Raw genomic sequence first — 14403 nt, forward strand, 5'->3', positions numbered from 1 at the left:
ATCTCTGACTTGCCATGTGTTTTTCTATCTGGTGATTTGGAAACTGATGAGTTTGAAATCACAGGAATGCAGAAAGAGTTTCACACAGACTTTGAAAAATATAGAAGACTTTTGAGGAAGCTGGCATGGAGCTTTGTGGTGTTGGACTGGTGTTGGACTGCACTGCCTGGACAAATACTGCATCATTGATGCTTGAGAGTAGAAATACTATATTTGTGACCTCTGTGCTGCTTGAGAAAAGGAAGCTGCTGGCCAGCCTGCAGGCTGCTGCAGGTCCTCACATGCCTGGACAGGAATGTCTGTCTCACCTGAGACTGCTTGTGTAGCCTCACTAGCATTAAAGATAGGATAGCAGACACAAAGACACCAGACAGGACCACAGAAGAAGACATCCGGGAGGAAACTTCCAGGTTACAGTGGATTATTTACCTCTGGGCTCTTGTACGACCTTACATGAGCTCAAAGAGGTACTGCTGCTGCTGTGTGTGTGTGTGTGTGTGTGTGTGTGTGTGTGTGTGTGTGTGTGTGTGTGTGGGTGGGTGGATGGGAGGCGTGGGTGGGAGGCGAGTCTTTACCTGGGGAGGAGTACTTCCTCCTCCACCCTGTCCGCACGCAGGTGAGTGGGAACTCTTACCTGGCTCTTCTACCTCTCTATCTGCACTCCTTCACCTCGGGAGAAGGTAAATAATAATTTACATTTCTAAATAATAGACCTGCTCTCTCTATCTCTCTCTACCTCTCTCTACCTCTCTCTATCGCTCTCTACCCACCTCTCTCTGTCTCTTCTTCCATTCATTTGCGCTGTTAACAACCAGCTGTTTGACTTCTCTGTTGTTAAACAGTGCTGCTCGGCTTCTTGAGCTGCAGTTTCACTTTAATGATCATTTCACGGTGGTTTATAATCACGTCAGTCAGTAGAGATCCGAGAGTTCGGTTCATGTCGGCGCGGTTCTGGACGTTCAGGTGTTCCATCCAGCCGGCAGCCGTAACGACCCTCACATCACATGTGGTTGTTTGTGAATTTTGTTTCAGAACGTGACAATGTTCTAGAGACACAACTGATCAGCAGATGTAGTATCAATGTGGGGGGGGGGGGGGCGGTTTCGACATCGTGATGTCTCGAGACAGCTAACGCGCTCGGTCGTGCGCTCTGATAACCGCGCGCCTACTAGAGCGCAGCGCGAGGGGGCGGAACCAGCTGGAGCGCCGATGCTGGAGCTGGAGAACTGTGCTGCATTCAGGCAGCGTCGGAAATCAGCGGGTTTACAATTCTGGAGTACGGTCACTAATATTAGGACAGCGGTAGACTCTGCAGCTGCGTGTCAGGACAATCGAGAAATTCTGTGTATTCAAACGAGGCTCGTCATGAAAAAGATATTCATTTGATTGATAATAGATTATTTGACAAAGGACGTTAGTGAAGATCAGCACAAAAAATCAGCAGAGACAAAGAAAAGAGGAAACAGAGAGAGAGAGAGAGAGAGAGAGAGAGAGAGAGAGAGAAAGTAACAAATCATACCCTACAAATAACGATTTATTATATATATTTATATATTATATTTTTATATATTTATATATATATATTATTATACAGTATTTACAATAAATATTCATCAAATTTGCGTCTGTTACCTGAGTCACAGGTGAAACTGTGACCTTCAGAACAAACAACAAGGCTTGACGTCTGAGGCTGGTTAGAGACGGACAGGGAGGGACGTCACATCTCTGCATCCCAGTGGTTGCTACATATTTATAGTTCTTTTTAAGTTCTCCATGAGTCCCTCTGTTGAGGTCTCTCCTCCCCAGTGGCGATAGTCAGACACACTCCAGGAAAAAGATTAGTAGCTCTTTGTTTATTAGTTCTGCTTTCTTTTGAAATGTAAAGATTCAATCAAGAACACTGAATGTCATACCTGCTTTTATTACAACATCCTAACTGAAATCATGGCTGGGAAATATGGACTAAATGAAATATAATTTAAAAAAAAGATTCATGTAATGTAACACCGTTAGCAGACCAGCAAAGGTAGGAAACTCAGAACACGATGTATCCTAACATTCAGCAGACCAGGCAGATGAGGAAGACTCATCTCTCTCTCTCTCTCTCTCTCTCTCTCTCTCTCTCTCTCTCTCTCTCTCAAACACACACACATACACACACACACAAACCGATGGTGGAGGCACCGCACCACATCATCAGGAGTAATTCAGTGTCTTGCTCAAAGGCACTTTGTCTCTGTTTATGGTGTATTGAATTATATATCATGGATTTATTGGTTTAATTTTATTCGACCTGATAAGAGAACGAGGTCATCAGAATTTTCACTGAAGGCAGAATTATTTCTTCTTAGTTTTCTTGTCAGTAAAAATGTGCACGAGCACCACACCCCACCACTGTGTGAGATGAACCAGCGAGCAGCAACATCGGGAACCGTGGTTCATTTCATCAGTAGTCAACTGAACCTTCGTCTCACTTTAATCTGAATCCATCTTATCTGGCTCTCAGTGGGGACCAGCTCAGGCAGAGGCCACAACCCTCTGTTTTCCTGTGGTACGCAAATGCAGCACCATTTTACACCGATTTGGCACTATTTATACTGGGTTTCTCTGACGCTCCACTATCTGTGAGCGCATAATCCCATTTGCTCCTCATACAAGGAGACGCGTTTCATACCGAACGGAGTCTGGAAATACCTCCTCCTTCCTGCTCTGAACGCACCAACCCCTCACCAGGCAGACGCGGCCGTCAACAGTTTGACAGCAGTCTGTCAGCTCCTCAGAAGAACGCAACAGCGCACGAAGCCTCCGGCCACACAGACGCGTACATGCTGCCGCCGCCGCCACCGCTGCTGCGAAGCGCGGCTGCACACTCGAGCTGGTGAGGTTCTCTGCAGGTAGCTGAGCGCATTTAGAAGCCCGATGGAGCGTCAGAGAGATGGAAAAGAGCCGGCTGGAGGCTTAAACCACCACGATAGTGCGGAGGAGCCGGGTAAGAGCGCATCATTCCCAAATCGATCTCTTTACAGATGGAAGGCACGCGGGGGGGGGGGGGGGGGGGGCGCACTCGCTGAATTTTGTCAGACCAGGAACGCTCTGCGTTCACTCACTTTAATACATTCTACATCAGAGATGTGCTTCCACCGCCTCTAATGGGTGAGAGGGATGGTGGCAGTTACTCTAACGCACATGGGTGCACTGATACCCGGGGACATGCGGAGGAAAGGAGGACCCCTACATCCCCGCTACCCAGGACTTGGTTCGTTAAGATGCTGTTACAAGATCAGCTTTCTAGTCGAGCACGACTTATCACAAATACCTGTGTGGTTGCTCCAACTTTGGCTGACTTGTTTCGAGTGTGTAAGAAGGGATGTGTGTTAGCGGAAGAAGCTGCAGGATCCGTCAGTGTGCAGGATGAATTAGTGAGCATCAGTGCCAGCAGGTGGTCTCTCCTCATCAGCTGTTGCTTGTTTGAGTCTTGCTCACAGAGCCAGCAGCCAGGAAATCTCCATCAGGAGGTGTTGGAGGATTCCACCTGAATTAAAGGTTTGTTTATGTTTACATTTATATACATGTTTATCTTCACTCAGGGAGTTTGAGGCAGCAGAATAAAAAGTAAACACAACACTGGCCACATGTACTGCAATACGTCAGCATAACCTCATCAAGACTAAGACCTTGCACTGCCAATGGCATGGTCTGATGGCCTTTACTTGAATAAGGTCACGGGGTGAGCGTGTTGACACCTGAGTGGTTTCCTCCTACGTCTGTCGCAGGTACCTCAGTCAAACGAGACAGATTCAGCTTCCAGTTGCCTCCTTTGATCCTGAAAAGAAAAGATCCATTTCCATAAAAGCTGCAGCAGCAGCGTGACTGAGACTCACGCGTGGGACCTACAGTCGCCTCGTCAGTCAAATACGTTCTGTGATGATTTGACAGGAATATTCCATAATAATAATGGAGACACCGGCTTTCCGGCCCACATAAACCCTATAAATGTGGAAGTCATTTTCCTGGTGTAGTCTGATGTCCCCTCTCCTGCCTTTGTATGTGTCCGTGGGGAAATGCGTGTGTACTTGGGCACATGTTGAACACATGGTTAGCTGAATCGTCGTTTTGCCTGATCAACATCCTCACTGGTGGCAGTTGCAGGTGTAGATTACAGGAGGAAAGTAATGAACCACTGATGCATTGTTGTCTGGGTGAGTGGGGGTGTGAGTTATAATTAATTGCATGGGAATTTAGTGTATAATGGTTTGATTGCTGGGGACGATGAGTTTCATCTGTGTGTATCTGCCATGTGTGTAATTTGTCGGTGATAATTTCCCAGAACACACCTCACGTGATAATATTAGACTCATGCACGTTGGCCTCTCATCCTAACACACTGACCTCTGCACAGCCATGCCATGTCTGCAGCTTCCTGTCTGAGGTGGCGTCATATTTCCGCCAGACCCTCTTCTAAGGTTTGGTCTTGATGGGAGTCTCACAATATGACAGCACGCTTTGATACGATACGATACTGCATGTGTTGTGACGCTAAAATTGTAAATGTAAATCATATTCTGCTGGTAACTCAATGGACAAAGTCAGTCAAAACCATTTCGTTCCACTGTATGAGAGCTGTGTCAGCAAAATGGTGCAGTTGCACACTAATGCTGAACATAGTACATGGAGCTGCCATAACATACGCGGGTCACCAGTCATGATGTATTATAATAAAATATTATAATAGCAGCAGGAACACACATGTATTACTGTTGAAAATCGCAATTGCTGTATTGATGTCATTGGTCCTTACAGTACAATCAGTTTTTGGTTGGACAGAAACTTCTTTCTCCCACCTCCAGCATCAGCCCCCAAGACAGCCACCCACAACCCCACACACACACACACCCACACACACCCACACACACACACACACACACACACACACACACACACACACACACACACACACACTCTCTAATAGCCAGTTACCTGTGGGGAGGTCCCAGCTCAGTCAAACAGTCAAACTTTGGTTGACTTCAGCTGGCTCAGATTGTCCACTTGCCCATCACCACTCAGATTTTGGTGTCAGCTCCTGGTATATTTCTGTCCGGTCTTCAGTGACTGTGTCCCTGACTCAGCAGCCTGGCTAAATTAGCATGGACAGGGACGAGAGCGTCACCTTACATGACCTGGAGCTCCAGTTGTATCTCCTGGGTGATCCAGTCCTCCATCTCTCGTATTTGAAAACATTGCATCACGCAGCTCTTGTTTATGGGCAACAGAGACCTGTGGCGGTGGCCAATGACTGGAGAGATGCCAGTCACACAACATTTGAGCCTGAGGTGGTGGGCTGACCTCAGTCTGGTGGGGGGGGCTTTATTGGGCTGACTGTAAAACCATTATGATGTGAGAGGTGGGTGTGACCCTCACCTGCAGTACCGTCCCACCAAACCAAGAGTTACCAACGATTGTCACACTGATATGAATATTTGTGGTTGAACTGAATGGATGGCTGTGTAAACATGTGGTCATCTGACACCAGCAACATTGGCTCAGCATGATAAGAGTGTATATTTTTATGACGCTGCAACAGTGTCAAGATTCCTTTTCTTCTCGTCACCCAACAATTCTCCATGAGCAAGCACATCATCCTGCTATAGCGGCGACGAAAACCTTCCTTTTAACAGGCAGGAACGTCGAGCAGATCCAGGCTCAATGGAGACGGCCTTCTGCTTTGATAAGTTGGAGGGTAAGAGAGCAGGAGAGCGGGACAGAGACAAAGACAGATAATGGAGAAAGACAGATATGCAGAAGGAAAGAGAGGGACATAGATAAAGAAGGAGAAAAACAGAAAGACACTGATGGACAGACAGGGACCTGAGCAGGTTGGGCTACAGGTGGCAGCTTGAGCCTCTTCAGGTCTGCAGCACCCAGGATCTGGGATGAGGGGAGCCCGAAGGCTCCGGAGAAGAAGACGAGTTCGTAACACATATGAGTACAGGAGTACAGAGAGGAGGAGAGAGAAGCCCAGTGCACCATGGGAGATCCCCCAGCAGTCTAAGCCTATAGCAGCATATCTAAGGGCCAGCCTAAGCAGCCCAACTATAAACCTGATCAAAAAGGAAGGTCTTAAGTCTGCTCTTAAAGGTAGAGAGGGTGTTTGCATCTGTTACGCCCCGCTACTGGAGAAAATGATAGAAAGAGGGGAAAAGAATGAGTGAGTCAGACACGCTTTTCCTTCAGTCATCCAGTGTATTAGCCTTCTTTCCGTTCTTTTACACGCTACACTGTCAACACAGGAACAGACATCATCAGCATCCAATCGCTGTACAGCAGATTCGCCACAGACTGACAGAAAAAAATATATATATATAATTGAGGTTTTAAGCATAACTTGTGCAAATGTATTTTCACAACAGGTAAGTAAAAGTTGTTGACAAAAAAAATAATATAAAATTAAACTATTTTATCTTGACTATAACTGTTATTACTACTGTATTTTCCTCCGATACCGTCAAGGCAAAAGCAGTCAAACACAGAGCAGATGCTCAATCCTCATTTTAACACAGTTACCCTCAAACAAATGAATCATTATCTCTTTTTACTGTTTTTATGAATTACCATCTCAGAGATAAATAAACAATCATGAAATTTTGATCAAAATTTGCCATGAATTATTACTCTTTAGTCTTTTTTTATGCAAAACATTCAAATCATGACTCACTTATAACCATGACACGCTCCCCTTCAACACAGATGTCTTCCCCGATATGTCAACCAACAGATGAGTACGTTTTGAAACATTCACGTAGTGTATAGTGTCATCAGATCAATCATTCAACAATGTATACAATCACTCAGCTTATTCAGTCCAGAAGTACGTGTGGCACGTGTATACTGGCACTCTACTTACCCCTCAGTCCATTCATGACTGCATGTGTGCATGTATCAACACTCAGTTCTTGAAACAGTCCATCAATGAGTGTATTTGTATGTACGTAAGTGCACCAACACTCGGTGTGTGTTCTTCATTCAGCTGCACTGTGGACTGATCGACTGAAAATTCCAGTGCAGTACTGGGGCTATCCATGTACTTGCTGCTTGTATGGCCCCACAGGATGTTGGAGAATAGTAGCACATTATGTTATTTTGGAAGTATGGTGCCACAGCAACTGGGACTGGCCTAGCTGATCATATGTCAAAACTCTTGGGGGCCGCCGTTCCCTAACTGGTCGCTGGCACCTTTGTTCATTCTCCCTGTGACCTTCACTTTGAACAGGTGATTGTCCTACCTCCACTGCAAGCTCCTCTTGAAGTGGCATGTCCTGACACTCAGGCTCAATAACCTTCCCCAATTGTGTGATACTTTCATCAACTTCCTGCCTGTCTGTGTAGACTTGGGACTGTGGCACAGGCTGATGTCTAGGTGGATAGCATCCATTGTCATCATCATCACTATCATCCTCTTGGTCTGTTTGATCTGTTTGAGCCTTGCCTTGACAAGCCTGAGCTGTGATTTGTCTTTGCACTTTGGCTGGTTTCAGCTGAATCTCTAGGGGTAAATGGTCATGAGGCAACAGGAGGTTACGGTGCAGAATCCTACGTCCTCTTGCTCTGCCTTGCTCAGGTATCACTTCATATATGGGCATGTCTTTTCCCACCTGACAAATTACTTTGTGGATGCAATCTTCCCAGTGATTCCTGAGTTTTCCTGTCCCCCCTCTAGGCGTCATATTCCTAATAAGAACACGGTCACCCTCATGCAAGACAGAACTCCTGACTTTTCTATCATGATTCCTCTTGCTCTTCTCAGCACATTTTTTTTTTGTATTTGTTGTCGTGATCTCATAAGCCTCTTGCATCTGTTGTTTCCACTTTTTCATGTACTATTGATGATCAGCAGTTCCAGTCTCAGGGGTCAAACCAAATAACAAGTCAACAGGTGGTCTTGGTGAGCTGCCAAACAGGAGGTAAAAGGGTGAAAAACCTGTGACTTCACTTCTGGTGCTGTTATAGGCATAAATGAGCTTGGGCAATACCCTTTCCAATTTGACTTCTGTTTCTCTGTGAGAGTCCTGAGCATTTGTAGCAGTGTTCTGTTTAGCCGTTCCACTTGAACATTGCCTTGCAGGTGATATGATGTGGTTCAAGAGCCCATGACCCCACAGTTTTTCTACAGCTGAGCAACCAGTTGATTCTCAAATTCACCTCCCTGGTCATGGTGAATCCTCAGGGGGAACCCAAACTTCAGCGCATAATCATTAAATATTCTATCAGCAACAGTCTTGGCAGATTTTGTGGTTGTAGCGTAGGCTTGAGCAAAGCGTGTATAGTGATCTACTACTAACAATATGCATTCCTATGCACCTCTGTACTTGTCTAGATGCAAGAAGTCAATGGATACAAGCTCAAATTGTTGAGTGGTGACAATCGGCACGAGTGAGGCTCTTGTCCCTCTACAGGGCCATTTCTGTTTCAGGCATGTACAGCTTTGTGTGACATAGTGCTCTATCTCTCGCAGCATGTGTGGCAAGAAGAAGCGATCCCGGATGAGCGATGTTGAAAAATGGCACAGAAAATGAAATAGAAAAATAGAATATAAAAATAGAAAATCTTGAAAATGGCATAGGTGCATCTTCACCCACCTCTGCATACTCTAAAGCTATCATGGACCATACTGTGTGTGAAACGTCACTTTCAACAGCTTGCACTGTGGCTTGTACTGAAGGGGAGTACATTTCCTCAGTGCTTTCCTTGATCATTGTCTCTATGTCTCAGGGCATCCTTGAAAGACCATCAACATCACAGTTGTCTTTGCCAGGACAATACTTGATAACCAGGACAAAGTCAGCCAATTCTGCAACCCACCTATGCCCTGTTGCATTGAGTTTAGCTGTTGACAACACATACGTGAGTGGGTTGTTGTCTGTGTGTACAATACAGGAGGAGCCAATTAAATAGTCTCTGAATCGCTCAGTAACAGCCCACTTCAAAGCTAAAAACTCAAGTTTCCCTGAATGAAGATGATAGTTCTTTTCTGCTTTGGTCAGAGTGCGTGATGCGTAGGCTATAACACGTAGCTTACTCTCCTGTTCCTGATATAAAACAGCACCTAAACCCCGGTGTGAAGCATCTGTGTGCAAGATGAATGATTTGTTGAAGTCTGGGAATCCAAGAATCGGTGGCTCAACCAGACAGTCAATCAACCTCTCCAGTATCAGTTGATATTCATCAGTCCACATGATTGGCTTATGGGAAGGTGCCCCTCTGAACTTTCCATTCACTTTTCTTGTCCTTGTATTACTGTCCTTGTGTTTGTCTGGTCCAGGGTCTGATTCTGTCAGAGCATAGAGTGGGCCAGCAATGCGGGAGAAATCTCTAATGTACTGTCGGTAGTAACTTAAAAGTCCCATGACTGTCCTCAATTCTCCCACAGTCTGTGGCCTCTTCTCCTTCAAAGCTCTCACCGTTACAGTATCGGCAGGGTCCATTTTACTCCCCTCGACTGACACGATGCGCCCCAAATAGCAGACCTCACGTTTGAACAGTTCACATTTCCGAGGTTTTAACTTTATTCCATGCTGACGTAGCCGCTGCAACACTGTCCTCACATGTAACATGATCCTCGAAAGCTCTGCTGAAGACCAGGGTGTCGTCTAGATAAGAGATACAGATGTCATTCACAGAGACCCCATGGTCAGCCCTTCCAAACAATCCTCCATACAGCGCTGGAAGGCAGCTGGAGCGTTCATAAGACCGAAGGGGATCCTGATCCATTCACAGAGACCCCATGGTGTCACAAAAGCAGTCAGAGGTCTGCTCTCCCTCGCCATGAATCCCTGATGGTAAGCCTTCCCTTGATCTAGGGAAGAGAACCATGAGTTGCCTCCTAGGCCATCCATTTTATCCTGCACTCTGGTGATAGGCTGACGGCCAGGAAGTGCCTTCCTGTTAACTACACGGTAGTCAATACAAAGTCGTAGACTGTCATCTTTTTTCCGTACAGAAACAACTGGTGAAGCATAAGGGGAGTTTGATTTCTCTACCCAGCCCTGAGCGATGAGGTCACTCAGGTAGTCCTTCATTTCCTGGTACAGTGGCTTAGATACAGAGAGATATGTTTTTGCCACAGGCTCAGTGTCTTTCAGAGATATGCTAAGTTGTAATTTCTCTATGCAACCAATACCATCATCTGTTCTTGAAAAGGAGGCAGACTCCCCTCTTAACATCTGGCGAACTATCTCCTGCTCTGGCTCACTGAGGGGACTCAGGTTTACAGGTGGATCCGAAACAGACTGGTGGTGGTGGGAGGGGACTCGCACAGAAGCGGGGTAGACTGCCTGAACATGCTGAACGGTCCCAATAACAGTTCTCCCTGCCAACACTTTGTCATGATTTGTCGGGTTCTGCACACTTACAGTTATAGAGGATTTCTTGGTGCCTCTGGTTATCTCTACAAGCATGTCACACATTTCAAGTCCATCCGTCCAACCAGGATTCACATCAGGCTCGAAGATTAGTATTGCATCCTCATGGGGGGGTCCATGTGGACGTGACACTTTGCTTGGACTGACGTGTTTGGGTATGTTGATTCTCTCCCTTTTTGTTTTGACAACATACTCATTTGCTTGCTTTTCATTAGTCTGCTCAATAACAGCTGTCACTTGTTTTACAAATGTTTCTGTGTGGCCTGGGAATGCAGCCCTCACTGTTTCACTCAGCTGTTCCCTGTGAGTAGCATCTGAACTTTTCAATTCACTGTCAATGATGATCTTAATGACATTAAAGCCAGTGATTGTTTGAGCAAGTTTGCTACCCTCCATTACAAGAGTGGGAACAATTACTTTTGTCTTGCATGCAGCCCCGGAAGCTAACCTGAAAGATCTCAACCCAACCTGTGTATGGCAGGCTCTCCCCATTTGCTGCCTTTATATCAAGAGCCGGTGTCACGTCCAAAATTTCAGAAATGTCTCTCAGTTTAGTGTGTGGTAAGTGCACTTCTTTCCATGACTCATCAATTATTGTCACTTGGGAGCCTGAGTCCCACAAAGCTTCACTTCTTTGACCCTCGATGAAGCAACTAACCATGTGCTTCTCTCCCACCAATGGGGCCCTCTTCGCCTGTTTTTCTCCTTTTGAGGTAGCACAAGCAGTCATGCATGAGGGGGATTTACAGAGTTTTCTGTGTTCAGCCCAGTTATCAACTTGGCATGGCCTAGAACAGTAAAGCACATTTTTACAAGATGCACACTGTTTCAGCATCACCTCTTCTTCCTTTTGTCCACAGTGTGCACATTGCTGGGACCTCACTGTGTGGTTGGTCACTCCCTGTCCCACGCAAGTGACCTTCCCCAATTTAAAGGCTCACCTACGAACTGCCTCTGTCCTCTTGCTCAACATCCGGCAAGGAAATGTTCGCTGCTGCCACACCTGCAACAGTGTGTAAAATAATCTTCAGTGCCACTCTGTTGACAGCCAAAACATCTCCTTATTCGTGTGCAATTTGACAGAGCGAAGCTGCGTTGTGGGGAAAATCTTTGCTGATACTGGGCAGTTCCGCCTCGGTGTCTGGGGCCTGCATTGGACCAGTAGCTTTGTGACAATTCCTGCATTGGCTGACCTGGGAATTGCCGTCCTGATGTGCCATGATGTGCCTGCTGGTGGTTGTGGTCAGGGCGCGTGTTGGGGTTGCAGCATGGACTGTCTGTTCTGCGACACTTCAACTTTCAGATCTTTCAGCAGAGCCATCTCAGATTTGATTTCCTCAAGCTGGGAGAGAATGACTGGGGAAGCTTTAGGATTTTGGTGAGTGGTTGATTTTTCATTCTTTTCAACAGGAACATCACTTAACTGTGCTGAGTGAACGGTTGCAGGTTTCTGTTGCCCTGCCATTTTCTTTTTCATCTGTCTTTCCATCTCATAGGCACATGAAATGTTCATTCTCTCAAGCAACAGTTCGTCAGGGATGTCACCGTGCTCTGAAAAGGGCTGAAGATCCCGCTCAATGTTGTCGTTCTGCACTCCAGTTATCACAGTGTGAAGAAACATTCTTTTCACTAGCCCAGGATCATATTGCAGACCTGACTCAGATTCCTGTGAGGCAAACAAGATCTTTTGTCTCAGGTCAAGGGTGCAGATGAGGAAGGTCTTGGGAGTTTCCTTAAATCCCTGCACCTCAGAAGTCAACTGTATATAACTGTGTATAGAGATCAGTAGCACTTTTCTCCTGGTAATGCGAACGAAGGATTCGTCTCAATGTTGGTAGGGTCAGGTTCACTTTGCTCTCCAAGTAGCTGAGAAGCTGCATACCAGGTGCTATGGCCCTAATCACTGCATCCACAATGTCTGGTTCTGGAAAACCCTTGCTTAGGCCATGCTCAATTTGCCATGCTGAACTTGAAAAAGTCAGTTTGTCCTTTTGACCAGGCTCGCCAATTTGCCCAGCAATTTTAAAGTCTTTGTGCCAGTGATGAGGTGGAGGGTCGTGGGCTGTGACCTTTGTTACTCGTTGGTTGTAACTGTTGCTTTTTTTTTTTTTCCTCCTCGTTATCCCTCTCATTCTGTGTACTTGCCACTTTTCCGCTGCTCTTCCATGTGGGTTGCAGCACTAGCATTCCACTCAACTCAGCTCAGAGACTTTGTCTTGAAGATGGAGTAAGTTAGCGATTGATTTAAATTTGCCATGAATTATTACTGTTTAGTCTTTTTTATGCATAACATTCAAATCATGACTCACTTATAACCATAACACATCCCTAACTGAAACTGGGAGATGGTTCCACAGGAGGGGAGCTTGTTAGCTGAAGGCTCTAGCCTCCCATTCTACTCTTGGGAACGCTAGGAACCACCAGTAACCCTGCATCCTGGGAGCGAAGGGTTCTAGCTGGGTAATAAGGGACTATGAGCTCTGTTAAATATGAAGGTGCCTGATTGTTGAGGACTTTGTATGTTAGAAGGAGAATTTTGAATTCTATTCTGAATTTGACAGGGAGCCATGCAGAGAAGCAGGTACAGGAGAGACATGGTCTCTTCTACTAGTTCTCGTCAACACGCGGGCAGCAGCATTTTGGACCAGCTGGAGAGTCTTTAGGGACCTACTGGTACAGCCTGATAGAAGGGAATTGAAGTAATCCAGCTTGGAAGTGACAAAAGCATGGACTAGTATTTCTCCATCTTTTTGAGACAGGATGTGTCTGATCTTAGCAATGTTTCATAAATGAAAGAAAGCAGTCCTAGAAATTTGCTTAATGTGGAAGTTGAAGGACAGATCCTGATGGAAGAGAACTTCTAGGTTCCTTACAGTAGTGCTGGGGGCCAGGGTGATGCCATCCAGGGTACCTATCTCATTAGATAGGGTGGCTCTAAGGTATTTTGGGCCCAGCACAATAACTTCAGTTTTGTTTGAACTTAATAAAGGAAATCCTGGGTCATCCTTGTTTTTATCTCCTTTAGATAGGCCTCCAGTTTAGTCAGCTGATTTGTTTCATGTGGATGCATTGTTAAGTACAGCTGTGTATCGCCTGCATAGCAGTGAAAATTAATCAAGTGTTTCCTAATAATGTGACCTAGAGGAAGCAGGTATAGGGTGAAGAGGATTGGTCCAGCACAGACCCTTGTGGAACACCATAACTGACTGTAGTGTTTTCAGAGGGATTATCATTAGTGAGTACAAACTGAGATCGACCTAGTAAATATGACCTGAACCAGTTTAGTGCAGTTCCTTTAATGCCAATGACATGTTCCAGTCTCTGCAGAAGGATATGGTGATCAATGGTATCAAAAGCTGCACTAAGATCTAATAAGACCAGCACAGAGACCAGTCCCTCATCTGATGCTAGTAGGAGGTCATTGGTAACTCTGACTAGTGCTGTTTCTGTGCTATGATGAACCCTGAAACCTGACTGGAAATCATCTAATAAGCTGTTGCTGTGGAGAAAGTCACAGAGCTGTTTGGCAACTGCTTTCTCCAGAATTTTGGAGAGAAAAGGAACATTTGATATTGGTCTATAGTTGGCCAAAACTTCTGGATCCTGGGTTGTTCTTTTGAGAAAGGGTTTAAGTTCTGCTACCTTAAAGGACTGTGGGACGTAACCAGATAACAGCGACACATTGATCATATCTAAGAGGGAGGTGCTAACGAGGGGTAGAGCGTCTTTGAGCAGCTTAGTTGGGATGGGGTCTAGAAGACAGGTGGATGGTTTAGAGGAGGAAATTATTTAACTGAGCTCATGAAGGCTGATGGGAGGAAAACTATCAAAGTGTATGTCTGGTCCTACAACTGCCTCAGAGATGTTGATAGGTTTTCAATATAGTGAGACCCCAGGGACCCACAGGTGGTGATTTGAGTGGGTCCCTGGGAAATTCAATGGGTCCCCAATTAAAAAATGTATTTCTTTCTATTTCTTATATTCTTCT

At 45.6% G+C, this 14403-nt stretch overlaps 1 protein-coding gene across 4 annotated transcripts in view; it reads left to right on the forward strand.

Moving 5' to 3' along the window:
* The first annotated feature begins 367 nt into the window (after window positions 1-367).
* The window catches only part of ano1a (anoctamin 1, calcium activated chloride channel a), a 66499-nt gene continuing 52463 nt past the window's right edge, over window positions 368-14403 (forward strand). For 3 of the 4 annotated variants that reach the window (XR_015118998.1, XM_086222488.1, XM_086222500.1), the window contains exon 1: window positions 2581-2989. Coding sequence is in view for 2 of the 4 variants with exons in the window: in XM_086222488.1 (XP_086078614.1) it covers window positions 2920-2989 (70 nt within the window). In the remaining 2 variants the exon portion in view is untranslated. Of the gene's footprint in view, window positions 468-2580; window positions 2990-14403 lie in introns of those variants that run through there. The other variant, XM_086222504.1, reaches the window with a different exon arrangement.

The sequence above is a fragment of the Aulostomus chinensis genome, chromosome 2, assembly GCF_037954235.1.
Source record: "Aulostomus chinensis isolate RoL2024-O1b breed Wild chromosome 2, RoL_Achi_v1.0, whole genome shotgun sequence".
NCBI classification, from domain to species: Eukaryota; Metazoa; Chordata; class Actinopteri; order Syngnathiformes; family Aulostomidae; genus Aulostomus; species Aulostomus chinensis.